Here is a 21,779-nt window from a genome sequence, read left to right as displayed (position 1 = left end):
CCGACTGTCTTCCAAAGTGGCTGCACCATTTTTTATTTCCACCAGCAACGAATGAGAGTTCCCGTGGTTCCACACCCTCCCCAGCATTTGGTGTCATCAGTGTTTTAGATTTTAGCCATTCTAATAGGTGTGTAATGGTATCTCATTGTTGCTTTATGTCCCCGTCTTTTCTAACTTTGCCAGAGCCACCCCTGGCATTGGCTCCAGATCCTGTCCTACCCCCATTTCATAGATGGATAAACTGAGGTGCCAAGGGACAGGGACTCTTGCATGGCAGTAGCAAAACTGGATCAATTGCGGGAAGTTTTCCTGCCGGCTCAGGGCCCATGCTCCCAGCTGTGTTCTCTGGCTCCTGCAGTGATCTCCATTTGCGGGTCTCTACCACAGGGCTGATGTCAGGTCTTCTCATCCGCTACAGCCTGTGGCAGCTCCGGGTCATCTGCCAGCCAGGGGTCTGGTCTATTCCCTGTGCATGGACCTCACAGTCCACTCTTCTGGGGGAGGACAAATAGATGGGGCTTGACGTCTGTGAACTGTCACACGTCGGCCTGGGAGAGAGGCGAGGTTAAGAGAGAGGACGTGGTCCAGGCGAGCTGCCCAGAGGTCCGGGAGCCATGGGCTCCACTCTTCACGGGTACCCTGACTTCGCCATTCACTAGCGGTTCCCTTGGCAGGTTTCCTCCCTGAGCCTGCATTTCTGCATGTGTGTAATTGGAGAAGACTTGTCCCTGCTTCAGTGAGATAATGTGCTCAACACAGGGCCAGGTTGAACCAGATTAGGTTGAACCATGTGAAATTACTGATATTCGATTGTTGTTTTCTTAACAGCTTTATTGAGAGAAAATTCACCAATTAAAGTGTACAGTTCAATGGCTTTTAGTACATATACACGGTTTTGCAACCACGTTCAATTTTTTTTCTTTTTACGTACAAAGACAGCGTGTTCATAGATTCAAGCTAATAGTACCTCTGCAATAAGGGGAAGGTGGCCCGGCAGAAAGGAGGGTCTCACAGATCCTGGAAGATGGGCTGCGGCTGGGCATTCCCAGACCCCACGAGGCAGACCTCACTTTGCTCCAGTTAATCCTGAATATTGATCACAATCCTGGAACAAAATATCGGTTCTGATATTTAGATTTTATTTCATATTTTACCAAAATACTGGTACTAAATCCAAGGTTTAATTTTAAAGCATTTAGAGTGTTTAATTTTAAAAATCGGTGAAACAAGATATTTTGAAAACAAGAAATTTCAGACATTAACCAAAAATTGAACTTCTGCAAGTATAGATTTTAAATATATCTTATCATTCTAATGCAAACTAGCATAAAAATAATTTAAAAGAATTATTTTAAAAATAGCCAACCTAAATAGTTCCCTAAAATGAAAAAAAAAGTGTGAAACATTGAAAATAAAATAATAATAATATTATTTTACTTTAATATGATTATATTAGTTTCTCTCTCTTTTTTTCTAAAGAGCAAACTTAAAAACAAAGAGCGATTGTGGTGTCACGACTGAGTAACGGAAATATTTCTGGGCAGATTTTTCCAGGGGCTGGAATGTGTCTCTGGCTCTGTGACATCAGTTGGGGAAATGGCTAGGAAATGATTAGAAGCTAAATCAAAAAATTTCCACTAGTGTCTTCATCTTTAAATATCCCTCTCCTTCTAGGTAACTTTGAGATTCAGGGTGGGTGGGGGTGGAGGTGGCAGATAGCTCTCTTTGCTTTGGAGGGACTACAAGGTTTTGTGCTTGATAGCAGCTGGGGTGCGTGTTACCCTTTGCCCCGAGCCTCATGAGGCTGTGCCTGGGGGTGTCTCACGCGGTCAGTTTCGGCGCCCACCTGTTTACCCTGGTTCCGACACTGAGCTGAGTAGGAACCTTTTTTTTTCCGTCTGCTGATGGTTATTCTAGTTTGCTAGCTGCCGGAATGCAATATACCAGAAACGGAATGGCTTTTAAAAGGGAGAATTTAATAAGTTGCTAGTTTACAGTTGTAAGGCCGAGGAAGTGTCCCAATTAAAACAAGTCTATAGAAATGTCCAGTCACAGGCATCCAGGGAGAGATACCTTGATTCAAGAAGGCCGATGAAGTTCAGGGTTTCTCTCTCAAGTGAGAAGGCACACGGCAAACACAGTCAGGGCTTCTCTCTCAGCTGGAAGGGCACATGGTGAACACGGTGTCATCTGCTAGTTTTCTCTCCTGGCTTCTGGTTTCATGAAGCTCCCCAGGAGGCATTTTCCTTCTTCATCTCCAAAGGTTGCTGGCTTGTGGACTCTCTGCATCTCATGGCTACATCGTTCTGCTCTCTCTGAATCTCTCATTCTCCAAAATATTCCCTTTTATAGAACTCCAATACACCAATCAAGACCCACCCAAATGGGTGGAGACATGTCCCTTAATCCAGTTTAACAACCACTCTTGACTAAATCACATCATCCAGGGAGATGATCTCATTACAGTTTCAAACATGCAGTATTGAATAGGGATTATTCTACCTTTATAAAATGGGATTTATATTAAAACATGGCTATTCTTAGGGGGCATACTTCCTTTCAAACCAGCACAATGGTCATCTCCTTTTTCCTTTTGGGACTAAAGAGGTATAGAAAATGAAGCAGGGCCATACAGAAAGTGATGAAGAGTGGAAGCCTGCCTGGGTTCAAATCCGAGCTCTACACTTCCTTGGTGTGTGAACTGTGCCTCAGTTTCCTCATCTGTGAGAATAATAATAGGATTTACTCATAGGGCTGGTGTAGGGATTAAACGTGTTGATGTGTAGATTGCTTAGAACAGTGCCTGGTACACATCAGCCCTACATGAGTGCTTTGTACCACCACCGCCACCGCCACCATCTCTAGTAGGGAAGCGTGCTAAGCACATACACCATTTTTAATGCAGTAAGTACCACCTGGGACATAAATGATTTCAACTTCAGACTCTAAGAAAATATCAAAATAATAATATATCGCCCACAAAAATAGGGGCCTTTTAGTACTTTTAGATAGTCAGGCAAGCAGGAATACTGAAAACAGAAAGCAAGTGGTGAATGCCTCATTTAGCTGGAAGGCGGGTCACCCAGGGGTGGCCTGAGACGGTGTGAGGGGTGCCACAGGAGGGGCTCCTGCCTGGGCGATGTTGAACCGGGACAGAGAAAAGGTCCAGGGCACCCTCTAAGTCACACAGGTGCTCGCCGGCCCCATGCAGAGCAGGCACGACGCAGAAATCGTGAACCTCAACTGACCATTGGGCGAAGTTCAGGCTTATCCCCCTTCTCTGTCTCTTTAGGTTGCGGAGACAAACCCCACTCATTCCTTCGGTGAATATTGTCTGTGTCTCTCCTGAAGGCCAAGGCCCCGCAGGGGAGAGGGTGGCCAAGCCAGGCAGAGAGAGTGGCCTGTGGGCTGGAGTGGAAGCCAACAGGGAACGAGTTCACAGCCAATCTGCCTGGCAGCCGCTGGGTGGCTCTGACCTGCCTGTGTATGTGCCTCTGTCCCTTGTCCCCAACCAGGAGGTGTCAGAGGTGGATCTGACGCTCCAGCCATCCGAGCAAACCAGCGTCCGGCCCCGAGAGGTGCTCCTGGTCCTCGGCGTCAACAAAAACATCCTCCTGCGGTTGGGGGACCCGGGGATCCCCCTCCATCTGGCCTACGTGAGTGCATCACCCCTGAGCCCAGGCCGAGGCCCTCCCTGTGCCCATCCCTGCAAACCAGAATCTCCTGCCCCAGAGTCCCTGCTTCTCCGTTTCGTGCAGACATTATTCACCAGGCAGGGCCTGGTCAGAGAGAGCCCAGAAAGCAGCAGGACCTGGGGGAAAGGTCAAGACTGGGAGATGGGTGGCAGGGCCATGAGCTGCCCTGGCCAACTGCCATCCTCTCTCACAGCCTCAGTTCACCCATCTGTCTGGGGGTAGAATTGGACCCAATGACGTTCCAGAAAATAATCTTGTCACTGTCTTTGAAACCGTTACAAGACATATACTTGAAAATATTAAGTACAGAGTAAAAGGGCCAGGAGGAAATCTAGCAGCGTGTTATCATAGCGGTTAACTGTTGGCTAGGAATTGTGTTTAGGAGAGATTTTTACTTTGTCATTTACACTTTGCCAAATTTGTAAGGTTTGCTTTCACAAAGAAGACCTACATTGGAGAAAAACTAGTAAACACACACGCGCACACACAAATTTAAAAAGCATTAGACAGCCACCAGAGAGAGAGGTCACCTGGCATGGACTGGCAGGAGAGGTTTCAAGGCTGAAGAATGTGGCTGGACTGTGAGTTCTGCCTCCTCTGCATGGAAGGTTCTGGAAGGCACTCTTCTGAGCCCCTCTGATGTGTCCCCAGATGTCAACAGCTGTTGTTTACAGTCAGAGAACAGAGGGTGAGAGGGGCCAGACCCAGAAATGGGGGCAGGCTGGAGTAGGGGAAGCAAAGACAACAAGGCAGAGAAACACAGAAAATAAGATGGAAACTGCAAGAAGGAGAGCTGGAAGAAGGGACAGACAGACACACAGAGAGCAGCTGAGAGAGCCACAGAGCCAGAGAAGAGGGGAAGAGGAGGTGGAGATACCCTGGCCGACCCCAGGCCAGGGCCGGGCAGGAAGACAGAGACAAATGGGGAGGGATGACAAATCCAGACTGACGGCGGGGGCGGAGTCAGTGGGAAAGCCCCAAGGAAGGAGGGAGCTGGCCAGCTTCCATCAACAGGGCCAAGGGCTGGGCTCGGCTGACCCCTCATGGCCCATCCCTGGGGTCCCAGTGGCTCCTCTTCCCCTTCCATCCATCCCACTCTCTCTCCTCCCCTGACCGGGGGCTGGGCGGGCGGTGGGGATCTGAGCCAGGCAGGGCCTTGGATGACGCAGGGAGCATAAGACGTGCCCGCCGGGCCGGAAGGTCGCAGCAGCCGCCGCCGCCCCCGGCCTGGGCCGCGCCTTCCTCCCTGAAGCTAAGAATACCCAGAAGAGGGTAGCGGTACCACGGAGCGGCGTGCAGTCCTCCAGAGCCAGGCCTCCCAGGGCCGGGACCCGGAGGGGTGGGGACAGGCCTGAGGGGCACAGGTGGAGGTGGGCCTGGGCCGTCTGCGGCCACAGCCAGGAAGGGGTGCACAGGTGCCAGGTACAGGGGGCACCAGGAGACTGACGAACACCGTGTCCTTTAATCCCTGTCATAGCCCCATTTACAGCCGATGACCCTGAGGCTGAGAGGGGTGAAGGGCCTCGCTCAGAGACCCCTCCTACCACCTCAGTTCCAAGTCATTGCTTCAGCCCTTCCCTCCACGGGGTGCTGACTTCCTCGTCCACAGTGATTATCACTTTGAACCCTGTTAAACGCCTACAGAGAAGGTGGGGTGTTCCATGCTAGGGAGACCCTTATATACTATCGTGCCTACTACTGGGATCAGACGGTCCCCCTTAGTATCTAGCCTGAAGCCCTTATGCTGCAGCTGCTTTAGCTCAATGTCCTTGGTTTTGGAGCTGGAACACAAAGGAACCCAACTCTGTGTCTGTGGCCCCAGTAGCTTCCTCTGAATCTTTCTTCTGAGCATCTCCTCCAGGAAGTCTTCCCTGTTTTCTTTCCCCAGCCCACCACGGTCTCTCTTAGCACATGAGCAAGTGGGGTTGGTGAGATACCAGAGCCACCCAGAATCCTCATTCCTGTCCATCCAGGGGGACCTGACTTGCTCCTTTGTTTGTTTGTTTGTTATTAAATAATTTTCTCTGTCTTCTATTGTTTCCAATTAGTTGATGCATGTCTAGATTCTGGAAAGGAAGATCCCTGGGGCAGTGAGCATCCCTGTCAGTCTTTCATTCATTTATTCATTTGTCATTCTCTTTTTTTCCTCCCTTCCATCCTCCTTCCTTCCCATGTGCAGAGAGCACCCACCATATATCAGACATCAGGGTGAAGCTGACATGACAGGATCCCCAATACGGGGCCCAGACAAATATTCCTCAGTGTGTGTGTCAAGCACCACGCAGAGATGGGCAAGGCAAACCTTGCCGTGCACAGACCCTCAGTGTGTAGAGGGAAACCCATTAGCCACATGATGTCATTAAATATGGGTTGAATGAGTACAGCTATGGAGGGGAGGGCGGGCGACGCGTGGACGGTAGATGAATATGCATGTGTGCTCATTCAGCCACCCAGGAAGGCGTGGAAAGGAGACAGGGCTCAGAGGGAACTCGTTAGGGGATCTGGGCTGACTGCAGGTCCACCAGCCTCACCATTCTCAGCCTTGGCTTCCTGTTCTCACCCACCTGGATGGTCTCTCCAAATCACCGCCTCACTTTCCATGAGGGTCAGGAAGGACTCAGGCCCAGGAACAACAACCTAAGCGTCCACGTATCTCCCCAGAACCCCACCCTGGTCTTATTCCAAGCATCACCGGGAGTCAACGTCACACAGCTGCCACCCTTGACCACCGAGACTCAGCTGCTGGACTGGGCAGCTACAAAGGGCCCGATTGCCTCTTTCGCCAAGCTGGAGGATCCCCGCAGCATCCTCCTCCGTCTGGGCCAAGGTCAGCTTCCCCAGCAGCTCCTCTGGGCCACTCCTCAGATGTGGTCACTGGGGCTCCAAAGAGGAAATGATTTGCCCCCAGGTCGCACAGCAAATAAGGGCTCTTTAGGGACAGTAATGATTCCTTCACCAAATATTAGATTGGATCATGTGAAACTTCTGCACTTTGCCAGTTTTTTGAAATACAGAAAGAGCACATTCATATTATTTATTGTGCACCTCCTATGTGTCCAGCCCTGGACTAACACTTGGGGACCCTGGGGGTGAATCCAGGCCCTGCCCTTTTGGAGCTGCCACAGTGTGGGGGAGATGACAATAAACATGGACAACAGATAAATTCTGTAACTTCAGATCATAGTAAATGCTATCGGAAAGATACAAATGGGGCGATGTGCTGGATGCTGCAGCCCTAACATGCTCCAATCCTTTATTTTAACCCTGTGTTGACAGGTGAGGAAACAGAGGCTGGAGGACTTGCCCAGGGTCACTCAGCAGGTAAGTGGTGGAGGGAAGATTTGAATCCAGGTCCTCCAATGCCCTGTGCTTCCCCCCACCCTCACCATTGCAGCTCCATCCTGCCGCCCCCCAGCCCCCGGCCACGCTGCCACCTTTGGCTGTGGACGACGGTGGGGCTCTGTATTGGGCGCCAGATTGCTCCGGGAGGCGACTGAGGCGACGCTTGTCTCCGCAGCCCCGAGTCCACCGTCTATCTGCCTGCCCGAAGCTCACCTGGACATGGGCCGCACGCTCGAGTGGCAGCCACGAGCCCCGGCCGCGGTCCGGAGTTGCCGCTTGGAAGGCGTGGCCGGCCACAAGGAGGCGCACATCCTCAAAGTCCTGCCGGGCCCCACGACCCGGTGAGGGCGCCCGGCACCCAACACCCACCCCCGACGTCAGGCCCTCCCCCAGCCGGACCCCACCCGCCCCCGGGCCGCCTGGGCCTCCAGTCGGACCCCAACTCTGTCAGAGCCCACTTCATACTAAACCTGCCCCGGTCCTGCCCCCGGCCCCCCAATCCCCGCAGTCCCGCCCCAGGCCGGGTAAGTGCCGCCGCCGCCCGGCCCGGGACGTCAGGCCTGGTCCACGGCCGTCCTCTCCCGTAAGGCTCCGGCCCTTCCCGCGCTGATGCGGCCGCGGGTCTGGTCGCCCGCAGGCCCCGGACGGTGACGGTGAAGGTGGAGCTGAGCTGCTCGTCCGGAGACCCCGATGCCGTCCTCATCCTGCAGGCCCCGCCCCACGTGTCCTGGCTCATCGATGCCAACCACAATATGCAGATCTGGGTGAGTCTTGTTTTTTTCTTTTTTATTAAAAACGTTGTGGGTTTACAGAACACTCATTCATAAAATACAGGGTTCCCATATACCAAACACCTTGCATTAGTGTGTACATTTGTTACAGCTGATGAAAGCACATTTTTATAATCACACTATTGACTTTAGTCCCTGGTTTGACTTCGGTGCACTGTTGTGCAGTTCCATGGATTTTGTATTTTTAATTTTTATTCCAGTAACATAGATACAACTTAAAACTTCCCCTTTTAAGTACATCAGATTTATAATTCAGCACTACTAATTATGCTCACAGTTTCACAGTGTTGTGCTACCATTTGGGTGAGTTGCTCCTCTCCGCACAGGCCCGGCCAAAACTCTTCCAAGGAGAAAACCCAAACTCCCTTCCTTTACCATCAAGGCCCTGCCTATGGGCCCACCGTCATGTCCCTTCCTTGTTGTGGTCCCCCAGCCTGAAGCCTTCACACATAATGTTCTGTCAGTCCCCAATGCTCTTCCCTTGTTCATCAACTATTCTGCATTCAGACCTTTGCCTAGAGGTCACCTCCTCCAGGAAGCCTTCCCAGATCTCCCAAGGAAACCCCCAACTCAGCCCACAGGGTCAGGGAAGGTTGCAAGAAGGGACTTCACAAGCTGAGTTGAAGGAAAAGCAAGAGCTGGCCGATGAGGACAAGGGTGCCCCAGGCAAAGGAGACAGCAGAGAAGTAAACGAGAGAGCAGGACTGAGCCCTATCATGACCCCAGCAGGCCTGCGGGTGCCCCTGGCCAGTCTGTGTCCTGCCCCTGGCCCCTTGACTGTATCTGTGACTCTCTGCTCTATTTCTCTCCCCGCCATTAGACCACTGGTGAATACTCCTTCAAGATCTTCCCTGAGAAGAACATCCGTGGCTACGAGCTCCCAGATACGCCCCAAGGCCTGCTGGGGGAGGCTCGGAAGCTCAATGCCAGCGTTGTGGCATCCTTCGTGGAGCTCCCTCTGGCCAATGTGGTCTCACTGCGGGCCCCCAGCTGCGGTGAGCACCCAGCCTCCCCTTCCCTTTTTTTTTTTTGTGTGTATTCATCATCATGATCATTTCTTAGAACATCTTCATCAATTCAGAAAAAGCAGTAAATAGAAAACAGAAAAAAATTCATACACACCATACCCCGTACCCCTCCCCTTCACCGATCACCAGCATTTCAATCTACTAAATTTATTTTAACATTTGTTCCCCCTATTATTTATTTATTTTTAAGCCATATGTTTTACTTGTCCGTCGATAAGGTAGACAAAAGGAGCATCAGGCACAAGGTTTTCACAACCACACAGTCACACTGCGACAACCACATCATCATACAATCATCTTCAAGAAACATGGCCACCGGAGCACAGCTCCACATTTTCAGGCAGTTCCCTCCAGCCTCCCCATTGCACCTTAACTAAACAGGTGATATCTATTTATTGCGTAAGAATAACCTCCAGGATAACCTCTGAACTCTGGAATCTCTCAGCCATTGACACTTTATTTGGTCTCATTTTGCTCTTCCCCCTTTTGGTCGAGAAGGTTTTCTCAATCCCTTGATGCTGAGTCCCAGCTCATTCTAGGATTTCTGTCCCATGTTGCCAGGAAGGTCCACACCCCTGGGAGTCATGGCCTACGTGGAGAGGGGGAGGGCGGTGAGTTTGCTTGCTGTGTGGGCCGAGAGAGAGAGGCCACAGTCTCCCCTTCTCTTGCACCCCCTTCCCTTCAGCACGCCCTCGGTGAAGCATCAGCATACCTCTGTGTGATCTTGGGCAAGCCCCGTCAGCCTCTCTGAGCCTCATTTTCCTCATCTGCAAAATGGGAGAATGAGAATAGCACCTGTGGAAGAGCTTAGTGCCTAAGTGACTGTCTGCCTGGCCGGTCTCTGCTTCCCTGCAGGCAGTGGGCCACAGACCTCTCCTGCACCAGTCCAGACCGCCCCTCCCACGGACGGCTGCAGCCAGGTGATGCTTATGTCTCTGATCCAGCCCACATGTGTCAATGACATCATGACTGTGGAAATCAAGAAAGACATCGTCTCGGTAAGGAGTCCCCTGCCCCAACCTGAAGAGGGGGGCATCGGCAGCTGATTCCTCTGCTAGCCCAGGAATCTGGAGATCCTAGCCCAGGTATAGGGACAAGTCATGTCCTCTCTACAAGCCTCAGTTTTCCCACTTGTAAAATGGAGTCAGTAATGGTTCCTACATGTGGAGTGCACTTGTCTGACACAGAACACTTGGCACAGTTAGGTGTGGTGCCCAGTAAGTGATGAGAAAATAATTCCAATACTAAATAGTCATTATTATTCATCCTAAATGCTGGCTGAGCTGGGGAGGCATTTAACAACATATCTACATGATATGATCCTTGCCTGATTGAAGTATTTATTATTAAAAATAGCACATACTTTTAAAAAAATGTGTAAAAATTAGAAAAGGAAAAAAAAATCTTATCTCCCAATCCAAAGACAGTGCCTACCAATTTTGGAGATGTGTTTCCTTCTGGAATATCTTTTCTGTATATTTCTTTTTTTTGCATGGGCAGGCACTGGGACTCGAACACGGGTCTCCGGCATGGCAGGTAAGAACTCTGCCTGCTGAGCCACTGTGGCCCGCCGTGGTTCTTTAAATTTTGATCCCAGTGATTTTCAACTTTTTGGATGTTATAAAATATTAGTCATCCTAGCTGCCAGTCTTTCTTTTTGTGATTTCTTTTGACCTTTCTGAGGTAGGAAATCTCTTTCCCAGAGCTTAGATAGACCATCCATGTTCTCTCAAGGATTTAAAAAGTGATATTTAAACATGTGCATGCATGCATACACACACACACAAAGACACTTAACTCTGTGGTTAACTCTACATAGAAATTTTTTGGCATCTGGAGGAGGGAAGTTCTACCTGTCTGCTTCCCATGTCCCCAGCTCCCCCCCCCTCCTCCCCTGTGAACTTCAGTTGGCATGCTGCTGCCCAGCCCCAGGGGTAGGGCACTGCCCCTCTCTGCATTTTGTTAACAGCCTTTCCAGAGCTCTCAATTTTCTGCCCAAAAGCATTTGAAATTTGAAGTTCTGTAAGGCAGATTGGCCGGACAGCCCTTGGAGTGTTCAGGAGTAGGCAAAAGAGGAAAATGACACCTTGGCAAATGTTAGGGAAAATGGAACCTTCATATATTGCCAGTGGGAGTTTAGGTCCTGATACAACCCATTGGAGGGCAAAATTTGACAACTGTCCTTATAACTTACCATTAAAATTTACCTTGTAAATTTTGCTTCATGACCCCAAAATTCTGCCATCTTAAAAATGCCTGTGTAAAAGCATGGTTTCTGTCATATCATTTGAGGGAGGTGACAATTGGAAACTTCAATGCTTGTCAGTGGGGGTCTGGATGAATAAGTTATAATCCATCAATCTTTGAAATATTAGGCTGCAGTTAAAAAGAATGTGGTGGACCCATAAATATAGACACAGAAAGATGTGGATGATTTGTTGTTGGTTGAGAAACCTAAGCTGCAGCGTGAAGGATGGCACGATGTCATTTGTTAAAAATACAACAGAATAAATAAAAAATTAGTGGTCACCAGATGCAGACTCACCTTGCCTTCCTTCAGCTCCCAAATTTCCCCATAATCTTGCCAATCCTTACCTCGTCCTCCTTATCATAGGCTAATCCCTCCTGAATACACTGCACTCTGTACAGGACTCCATCCTTCACACCTTCTTTGGAATGCTGCTCCATAAACTATTCCTATTTTTTCTGTTATTTTCGAGCTCTATCTCCCTTCACCCCTTTCCTATAAATATACTCAAGGCTGCCAGCCTAAATAAAGAAGTCTCTTTACCCTACCACCATACCCTACCAAATTATTTTCCTCTCTCCTTTCCCCATAAATATTTTGAAAGTGTGCCCACACTCACTGTTGCCACCTCTGTTCAATTCCAGACATTATACAGGCATGTAACCAATTCTCCAGAATCAAAACGATATATATATTTTTACTTTGATTGAAAGATATTATTTTCTGTCATTTAGAAAATCACATACTCCATTTGATCAAATTCTAATGATTATTTAATTCATAACCTCCACAACATTTAAGTTGATCCTAAAAAAAGAAACCTATTTGGAAATTGATCAAGGAGATTTGGGCATAGTTGTAGGTAGAGAAGTATACGCATACAACCCAAAGGGTTTGATCATGACATTATTTCATATTTTTAATTGCAATTCTCATTCTGTTTAATCTGATTTTTGTATTTGTGACTCATACAGTATTTCATATTTTTCTATTATTTGTACAATGTGTGTATCATTTAGGAAAGGCTGTAGCTTGGAGCACAAAGTAATTATCAGTAAATATTTTGCATAAAAAAAATTCAGCAGAATGCCAGTCTGCATATTTTCTCTTAAGTACATACATCTATATAGAAGAAAACACAGAGAAAGGTCTGAACCAGCTCTCCCCAAACACAGGGCATGCTGACTTCTCATTGACTTATGAAATGTGGTCAGTGTGCAGAATTTGAGTTCCAGCCCTATGTGTCACTGGGGACTTCACCCAGGTCATTTTTTGGTGAGCTGATGTCTGCTAGCATGCTCCAAGCAGCTGGGGAGTAGCAGCAGTCAGGGCCAGCCAGCCCAAGAAGTGGACAGGAGTTACCTGAACTCAGGTATGATTTCCAATATCCCACTTAACTCTAAGACACCAAGTTTCTCTGATGCTAAGAATATGACTGAGAAATTCAAAGGTTTGATTTTTTTTTTTTAATACAGGCATTAGCAGATTATGGCCCACCACCTGTTTTTTTTTTTTTTTAATACTTTTTGTTGTAAAATATAACATATATACAAAAAAGTGATAAATTTACAGTACATTTTAACAAGTAGTTATAGAACCAATTTCAATGCTTGAAATGGGTTACGGGTCCACAGTTTTAGGTTTTTCCTTCTAGCAGCTCCAAGACAGTGGAGACTAAAAATAAATATCAATATAATGATTCACTAGTCGTCATTTGTTAAATCCTAACTTCTCTGCTGTAACTCCCCCTTCTTTGCTTCTTCTCCCAATTATTAGGGATATTTGAGTTAGGCCCATTAAACTTTTTTTCATGTTGAAATGGGGTGTTGACAGTATGGGATGGGGGATGGGACTGGTTGATGTTCTTGGAAAGACTGGTACTTCTGGGTTTCAGGACTAGCCTAGGAACCATCTAAAGGTTTTAGGTTTCTGAAAAGCAAATTTAGTGCATGCAACTCTTGTAGGATCTCAGAGCCCTGATTGTTTTTTAGGGTTAACAGGAATGATACTGGCTGGGGTTTGGCAAAGCATGCCAATTTAGCAGTATCTAGCTGAAGCTTGCATAAGAGGAGCCCCCAGAATAGCTTCTCAATTCTATTTGAACTCTCTTCGCCACAGATACATTATTTTGTACATTTCTTTACCCCCTTTTGGTCAGGAAGGCATTGCTGATCCCACAGTGGCAGGGTAAGGCTCACCCCTGGCCATGATGTCCCACGTAACAGGGAAGGGTAATGATTTTTCTTGCAGAGTTGGACTTAGAGAAAGAGAGCCCACATCCGAGCAGCAAAAGGGGTTTTCTGGAAGAAACTCTTAAGGCATAATTATAGTTAGGCTTAGCTGCTCCACTACAGACATAAATTTCATAAGAGCAAAACTCAAGCTCAAGGGGTTGGGAGTCCCCAGTGTTTGAGAGAGTATCCAGAATTTACCAGGTGGGAAAGCTTAATAGTTCCATATTTTTTCTCCTGTCTCTCAAGGGACTTTGCCAATACTTTTTAATTCTCTGCCCAACATACTCTGGGATGTATCTGGGTATTACATTAAGCTGTACAGAATGACAGGCCCTCGTTCCCATTCAGGGCTCCATGAGTTTGGGTTGTTTAAATGAACTAATCAGACAGGTTGAGTTAGATTGTGTGCTACAGAAAATTTAGGTTTTGGAAAAAATAAAGCTTTTTTCCTTTGGTCTCACACAGGAGGTAAAGTTCTAAAATACAGCCACTGTCATCCTTACCCCTGCGTCTGAGTTACCTTAGTCCCAAACAAATTGACTTTGCTCTTATCTCTAATAGAAGCCTGACCTCTTTTTCAGTTAAACAGTTGTCGTATGTGACAATGTTAACTTTCAGAGCGGCAGAACTCCAACCCTGAGTCTTAGGGATCACACAGGTACCCAAAGTTCCAGGGAAATAGCTGGTTTTACACATATAGCACAGCATCTCCTAATCTAGAAATAACACTAAAAGCTCAGAAATAAATGTGACTGCTAAAAGAGCTTATAATCCCCAATTTTCTTTTAAGAAAATTTTCTAAAAGAGACCATACAATATTTGTGTTATTTTTGTTGTTTCTGGCTAATTTTGCATAACATAATTTCCTCAAGTTCATTTACCTCTCACAACTTCATTCCTTTCTGTAGCTGCACAATACTCCATCATATGTATACGCCACAGTTTGCCTTTCTGTTTTGCAATCATTGTACCCTCTGGTTACCTCCATCCATTGGGCATCATAGATAATGTCCAAAATAAACAATCCGTGTTTCACAGTATCCTCACATAGTTGAACAATCATCACCACTCTCAGTTTTAGAACACTTTTCATCGTTCCAAAAAGAAAATAACAGATAAACACCCTCACCAAAGAGAAAATCCAAAACTCCCGTTAACTCTTGTTCCTCCTCCCCAGTTATTTTCTCCTTGTATTGCTGTTATACTGGTGATGCCTTCCTGCGATAATAGTTTCCCCCTATAACCCTTTATTATTGACTCTTTGTATAGATCATACCTTTGAAGTGGTTCATGCAAGGACATTTAAATTTGTAGTATTAATCGGTGAAATATGTGGCTCTGTACAACCCCTTTCAATCATATTCACCTTCTATAGGGAAATATTACTTATAAACCCACTAAAGAACTACCATCACTTCTATTTATTCCTGTACATTTAAGTTCAACTTCATTAGGTACATTCACCCATCTCTAGCTTCTGTGTATCTCTAGGTCCCCTATATTCTACATTAAAAGACTCTAATTTTATCTTTACCGGGGTCATATTAGCAAAATCATTCAGTATCTACCCTTTTGAATCTGGTTTATTTCGCTCAGCTTTATGTCCTCACAGTTTATCCATATTGTCATATGCTTCGGGACCTCATTTTATCTTACTGCTGTATAATATTCCATCGTGTATATATACCACATTTTGTGTATCCACTCGTCTGTTGATGGGCACTTGGATTGTTTCCATCTTTTGACAGTTGTGAATAATGCTGCTATGAACATCAGGGTGCAAATGTTTGTTCATATTACTGCTTTCAACTCTTCTGAATATATACCGAGTAGTGGTATTGCTGGGTTGTAGGGAAACTTCATATTTAGTTTTCTGAGAAACTGTCAAACTATCTTCCATAATGGCTGTACCTTTATACATTCCCACCAGCAGTGAATGAGTGTTCCAATTTCTCCACATCCTCTCCAACATCTATAGTTTCCTGTTTAACAGCAGCCATTCTTATGGGTGTGAGATGGTATCTCACTGTAGTTTGGTCTGCATTTCCCTTATAGCTAATGAAGATGAGCAGCATTTCCTGTGTTTTTTGCCATTTGTATTTGCTCTTCAGAAAAATGTCTATCCGTCTTTTGCCCATTTTATAATTGGGTTGTTTGTTCTTTTGTTGAGTTGTATGATTTTTTCATATATACTGGATGTCAAACCCTTATCTAATACGTGGTTTTCAAATATTTTCTCCATTGAGTTGGCTGCCTCACCACCTTTTTGACAAAGTCATTTGAGGCACAGAAGCATTTGATTTTGAGGAGTTCCCATTTATTTATTTATTTATTTATTTATTTTTTTTTTTTTTTAAAGGAAAGACAGAGAGAAGGAAGGAAGGATAGAAGGAAGGAAGGAAGGAAGAAAGGGAAACATTTTTAAACATTTTCTTGTTTTATTGTATTCTGTTTCTCCGTTTTTGTTACATGGGCTGGGGCCGGGAATCGAACCGAGGTCCTCCGGCATAGCAGGCAAGCACTTTGCCCGCTGAGCCACCGCGGCCCGCCCAGTTCCCATTTATTTTTTTTTCCCATTGTTTGTGCTTTAGGTGTGAAGTTTAAGAAGCTACCTCCTATTACTAGGGAAACCTCTAAATTATCTTCTAGGTGTTTTATGGTACTGGCTCTGTTTAGGTCTTTGATCCACTTTAAGCTAGTTTTTGTATAGGGTGTAAGGTAGGGGTCCTCTTTCACTCTTTTGGCTATGGATATCCAGTTCTCCCAGGCCCATTTATTGAAAAGACTATTCTGTCCCGGTTCAGTGGATTGGGGGCCTTGTTAAAGATCAATTGACCATAGATTTTCACCACCTGCTTTTGTAAATAAAGTTTTATTGTAATACAGCCACACTCATTTGCATAAGAGTGTATAAATACTGTCTTGGGCTGCATTCATGCTATAATGCAGAGTTGAGGAGTTACAATAGCGACAAACCATATAGTCTACAAAGCCTAAAATGTTTACTCTCTGGTCCTTTATTGGAAAGTTTACTGACCCCAGGACTGAGTTTGTGGTTCTCAGATTGGATTATGTTGGCAGGGTCTGCATGGCTATAAGCAATAATTATATGTGGAACTTGAGTGGATGTTCTTAACTTTAATACTTATGTGTCTATTTAGAGAAAGACAATAAGTAGCAAATCATTACCTCTATTATTGTTTAGGACAAGTCTAAGTAGAAACATAAGTTCAAAAAAAGTATTCAGTCTAAAATGGTATAGGATGATGACATTTAATAAAAATGAAGAGAGAATCAGAGAAATGGCTGAGATTTGGGGCCCCTAGGTTATGATTGGTCCTGGGATATGAAGGACAGGCCCCAGGGAGCCCGGTGCCTCCTGACGTTGCCCCCCTGCCCTGGGCACAGGCTCTGCAATGCACCATCACAAGATTCACCTTCTGGGACCCCAGCTGCCAGGCTGAGGACAACAATGACCAGTTTATTCTGCGTAGCACCTACTCTAAGTGTGGCACAGAAGTGATGGGAAATGTGATAAGCAACGAGGTAAGAGCTGGGATAGGAAAGGTATCAAGGTCAGCTTAGTTGGTACCCTGCCCGGGTAGCTCCCTGATCTTGCAGGCTGAGGGATGTTTGGGAGAGCAGGGTGTGGCTCTTGGTACAAGACAAACTCGGCCACTGGTTGGCTCAGTTTCCCCATCCATTAAATGGGTATGTTGGGTGGGATACCCCCTGAGGTCCCCCCAAGTTCTCATCAGCACCTTGGCTTTTTCCCCACAGGTGGTCATCAACTTCTTGTCAAGCGCATCACCGCAGCGGGTGAGATGGGGCAGTCACCGTGCTAGCCCATCTGGTCCAGGCTGCTGGCTGGGGCTGGAACCCCTTCCGGGTCTGGGAGGGAGCAGGCCTCAAGAAAGCCAGGCTCTGATCCTGCAAAGCCATGTGTCTCCTGCATGCCTCTATGTCCCCTTCTGTACAATGGGAACAGTACTGTTTAGGGTTAAGTTCTCAGCCTCTCAAGACAGGGGTTCTAGCACACACTGGCTGTGTGACCTTGGGTAAACTGCTTAAACTTTCTGAACCTAAATTTCATCTTCATCTGTAAACAATGGCATAAGAAAGGACCTGTTGCCATAAGGAGGTGATTATAAACAGTTCCAGAGATGGTGCACGGAAAGCACTTCACACAGGCCTGGCAGAGAATGGATTCTAAATAATAGTAGTATTTAAAAAAAATTTTTTTAAAGGTGAGGATGAGGTCAGACAACTTCTCTAGACCTTGACTCCTGCCACCCACCCCCACCCCCACCCCCAGCCATTTCCTGGCTGAGCACATCCAGGACTGACCAAGCCCCTCCTGTTCCCGGACAGAAAAAAGTACACTGCCTCAACACGGAAAGCATCTCCTTCCATCTGGGTCTCTACCTCAGCTCTCACTTCCTCCAAGCCACCACCACCATCGAGCTGGAGAAGCAGGGTTTCGTGCAGGTACTGGATCCGCCCCTATCTCCACTTCAGGCCGATCCTGAAATTTCCTGTGCGCCTTTCTTTCCACCATCAGTACAGAGAAGATGAGAATGTAACTTCCCAGAGGAAGGAGAACCAGCACGGGCGCGTGGGGGAGGGGACAGAAACAGCAGAGCTCATGGATACCATTGGGAATGTCACCTTCTTATTTGCTCCAGGCAGGCCTGTGCATTTCCTTCTACCATTACGGCTGGCGTGAGAACTCTTCATTCTTGCTCACTGGGGTGGGAGATTAAGAGAAATTGTACCTTATCCCTCTTTACCCACCCATGCAGGTAAGCATGTCCCCATCGATCCCCGAAGTCATGTTCCAGCTAGATAGCTGCCGCCTGGATTTAGGATCTGAGGCAGATACCATGGAACTCATCCAAAACCAAGAAGCCAAGGGCAGCTGTGTGAGCTTGCTGTCCCCGAGCCCTGATGGTGACCTGCGCTTCAGTTTCCTTCTCCACAGCCACATGGTGTCTACCCCCACAGCTGGCACCCTCAAGTGCACTGTAGCCCTGCATTCCAGGACCTGGTCCCTGGTGAGTGGGGCCTGGGCCAAGCCCAGCTTCAAGGGTAGCTTCTAGGTCTGGGATTTCCAGGCAAGACATGGCAGTCCAGGAGGATGTGGGATCAGTTGGAGAGAGGCAGAGCCACAGCCAGGTGGCTTCTGGGCTGCTAGCAGGACTCTTTCTTCACCCTATAGCTTTCTGAAGGGAGTGCTCTGTCTTGGGCATTGGTAGGACGTACAGCCGCAGCTATCCAACAATCCATTTTTCCTCACGCTCATTCGTCTTTCCATCCGTCCATCTACCCACATCCCATCCAGTCATCCATTCATGTTCCTACCATCCTACCCAGTCATTCATCTGCAATCTTTCTGCCACCCCAGTCACCCATCCACCCATCCATCCTCCTCCTCGCATCCAACCCAGTCAACCATCCATGATCTTTCCATCATCCCAGACATCTACCTGTCATCTTCCCACCATCCCATCCAATCATCCATCCATAAGGTGATAATTCCACCATTCCACTCAACCATTCATCCATCCACCTAGGAATCCATCTACCCACCCATCCATGTAGTATGGTCACCAGTTTAATCTCAATAAATAGGAAACCTTGGGGATGATAGTTAAGACAAAGACAAAATTGTGCAACACCTCACCAGTCTATCTCCATTCTTAGCCCTGGACACAGGTCACCCCTAGGTCCTGCGTACAGACAGGTCTTTAGGATTAAAATCCTCTCTGGTTGTATGAAGCTAGAGAAGGCTTTGGGGCCATTCCAGTGAGTCTGTCCCTCTAACTCCAATGAGCCTGGGGCTCTGGGCTGACCTGGTTCATCGTTCCAAGGCATTCACAAGGCTAACCGAGGCAGTGCCTGCAATACTCATGGGAGTTGGGAGCCTCTCAGGAATTCACAGAAAACATTCCAATAGCAGCCTAAGGATTGCCAGCCTGCCACCCCTACAACAGCAAAGGTCTTCCAGGACTTTGCTCAAAGGCTCCCAGCTAGAAAGTGGTGGAAATGGGATTCAGACCCAAGCTCCAAGGTGGGCCATGACAAGCCAGGGACCTAGAGCCAATAAGACTAGGTCTGAATCGGTTTGTTCTCAAAGGCTATGTCACTTACCACTCTTTTTTCTTCCCCCAGAAAACGAACAGGACTGTCTCCATGCACCTGAACATCATCAGCCCTGACCTATCTGGTGAGTTCCCTCTGGGCCTCTCTTGGTTTCAAATGGTGAGATCAGAGTGAGGCATGGTGGATCACCCCAAGGGATGGGATCTAGGCACACAGCAGGGAGGACCTCAGAAAGAGCAGCCTTGGGAGAAGCAGTGAGGAAAAGTGCTTCCCAGGGCCCCAGCAGCCTAAAACCAGACCCACAGCTGCATCTTATAGATGGAGACTCTGCTTACAGCCACCCGCTGGGGACTGGATTTCACACCTCTGGCCCATTGTCCAGTGTTCTTGGTCCCCAGGGCTGACCTTGCTGCGGGAACCCGACCTTCTATAATCAGGTCTCCTGCATGGGAATGAAGGCTAGTCTTGCCTTCCTTATGGGGTGTTGCTCAAGAGTGGGGCACCTCTTCCTTCTTCACAAGAGTGGGTCGGGCAGCATGCCCTTCCCCAGTGTGGAGGGGAACACACCCCTTCAGCCCAGTGTCCTCCAGCCTATTTGTTCAGCTCTGCCTGGGCCCAGGCCCCCATCAGGCAGGAAGTTACTGACACTGGGACAGAGGTGAGGGGTGCCTGCCTCTTTGCCACCCCATCCAGGGAAGGATGGAGACCCCAGCCCCAACCCAAGACCAACAGAGCAGGGCTCATAATTCCATTGCATAGATGGGAACTTGGAGGCTCAAGACAAGGATGCCTGGCCCACAGTCACACAGGAGTCAGAAGTGTGAGAGGAATGAGGCTTGAAACAACTAACAGTAGAGCTGAAGAGCCCTTGGTGGCGCCCTGACCCCTCCCTGAGGTATAGGGCTCAGAGAGGGGCAGGAATTAACCCATGGCCACAGAGCAGGGCAGGGCAATCTCTGGACTCCCAGGCCTTATACACTCATTGTCCATAAAAAAGCTTCTCCATTAGCCTGAGGAGGCAGAAGCAGGGTCCAAGAGACCTTGCTTGGCCCTCTGGTAGACAGTCTTAGCACCCACACTCACGGGTGTAATGAGCCCATCTGCTAGATGAGGAGACTGAAGTTCAGAGAAGTCCGAGTTAATGGTTGAGCTGGAACTAGCACGAAAGCCTCTGCTCCTGGCCAGCACAGTGTAGGGGGCCAGGACTGTGTCGGGAGGAGGTGACAGTGCTGACCGCAGCTATCCCTCCTTGTTTGCAAAGGCAAAGTCCTCGTCCTGCCCGCCGTGCTGGGCATTACCTTTGGTGCCTTCCTCATTGGGGCCCTGCTCACCGCTGCACTCTGGTACATCTATTCCCACACACGTGAGTATCCCAGGCTCCCATAGTGCACGTGGTGCATGCTCAGGGCCCCTTCACCACCCTGGGAGAACCCAGTGAAGCCTCTGGGATGGGGGTGGGGAGCCTGGCTGGGGCCCTGACATCCGCCCCTACCCCCTGACCCCAGGTCCCCCCAGCAAGCAGGAGCCCGTGGTGGCGGTGGCTGCCCCGGCCTCCTCAGAGAGCAGTAGCACCAACCACAGCATCGGGAGCACCCAGAGCACCCCCTGCTCCACCAGCAGCATGGCGTAGCACACGGCCCGGATCCCTGGGGGCCACCCAACCAGCCCTCGCCCAGCGGGAGAGACTGAGCCACCAACTGGGAACCATTGACCACGGACTCATCCCCGGACCCCAACCCTTCCACTTGACCAGGATGGACTGTGCCCTCTGCACCCGCCCCTCCTGCCTCCCTCTCAGAGGGCCTGCTGCCAGTGGGGACACCAGCTTGGAACACCTTGGGGTCCCCCCACTCCATCCCACAGAACCTTCAAACCCAGTGGGTCTGGGGTATGGCTGCCCAGGACCACAGAGAGAGAGACCACTGCCCTATATGTCCACACTGTTGTAGGACCCCAAGCCCCTGTCATTTTAACCCAGATCCAGCGCCCACTGAACTGGGCTAGGTGGGTTGCAAGAACTCACACCAGACTCGACCCAGCCCACCCAGCCCCCCCATGTGAATGGAAGAGGCTCCAGCCCAGAGCCACCTGGATCTGGTGCCAGCGGTCTCCACACCTAGACTGGCCCAGCTTTGGCAAGAAAAGCAGAAGCCCAGGGGTGCCCAGCCTGGGAGCTCAAAAGATGGCAGCAGTGGGGGAGGGGAAGCCAGTTCCTCCCTGCAACTGCCACCTGGAGATCCCCTCCCAGCCCTGATGGGGGAGTGATGTGGCTTCTGCCCTAGGGCCACCCCTGTATATTCATCATCAATAAACCCGACCTGAAAATCAGCACTGAGCTG

General features: G+C 48.4%; 1 protein-coding gene across 1 annotated transcript in view; it reads left to right on the top strand.

Annotated features, from left to right (window-relative positions):
• The window catches only part of ENG (endoglin), a 37,185-nt gene extending 15,417 nt beyond the window's left edge, over positions 1–21,768 (top strand). Inside the window, exons 3-16 of the mRNA XM_077145752.1 lie at positions 3,516–3,656; positions 6,357–6,522; positions 6,972–7,016; positions 7,213–7,378; positions 7,675–7,801; positions 8,649–8,823; positions 9,712–9,854; positions 16,747–16,884; positions 17,119–17,157; positions 17,710–17,826; positions 18,141–18,392; positions 19,510–19,564; positions 20,702–20,803; positions 20,946–21,768. Of these exons, the coding sequence (XP_077001867.1) occupies positions 3,516–3,656; positions 6,357–6,522; positions 6,972–7,016; positions 7,213–7,378; positions 7,675–7,801; positions 8,649–8,823; positions 9,712–9,854; positions 16,747–16,884; positions 17,119–17,157; positions 17,710–17,826; positions 18,141–18,392; positions 19,510–19,564; positions 20,702–20,803; positions 20,946–21,070 (1,791 nt within the window). The 3' untranslated portion in view covers positions 21,071–21,768. The remainder of the gene's footprint in view (positions 1–3,515; positions 3,657–6,356; positions 6,523–6,971; positions 7,017–7,212; positions 7,379–7,674; positions 7,802–8,648; positions 8,824–9,711; positions 9,855–16,746; positions 16,885–17,118; positions 17,158–17,709; positions 17,827–18,140; positions 18,393–19,509; positions 19,565–20,701; positions 20,804–20,945) is intronic.
• The last annotated feature ends 11 nt before the right edge of the window (positions 21,769–21,779 follow it).

This window comes from Tamandua tetradactyla, chromosome 2 (genome assembly GCF_023851605.1).
Source record: "Tamandua tetradactyla isolate mTamTet1 chromosome 2, mTamTet1.pri, whole genome shotgun sequence".
Classification (NCBI taxonomy): Eukaryota; Metazoa; Chordata; class Mammalia; order Pilosa; family Myrmecophagidae; genus Tamandua; species Tamandua tetradactyla.
The sequence above is the reverse complement of the archived record's forward strand: the minus strand, read 5'-3'. Positions and strand labels throughout refer to the sequence as shown.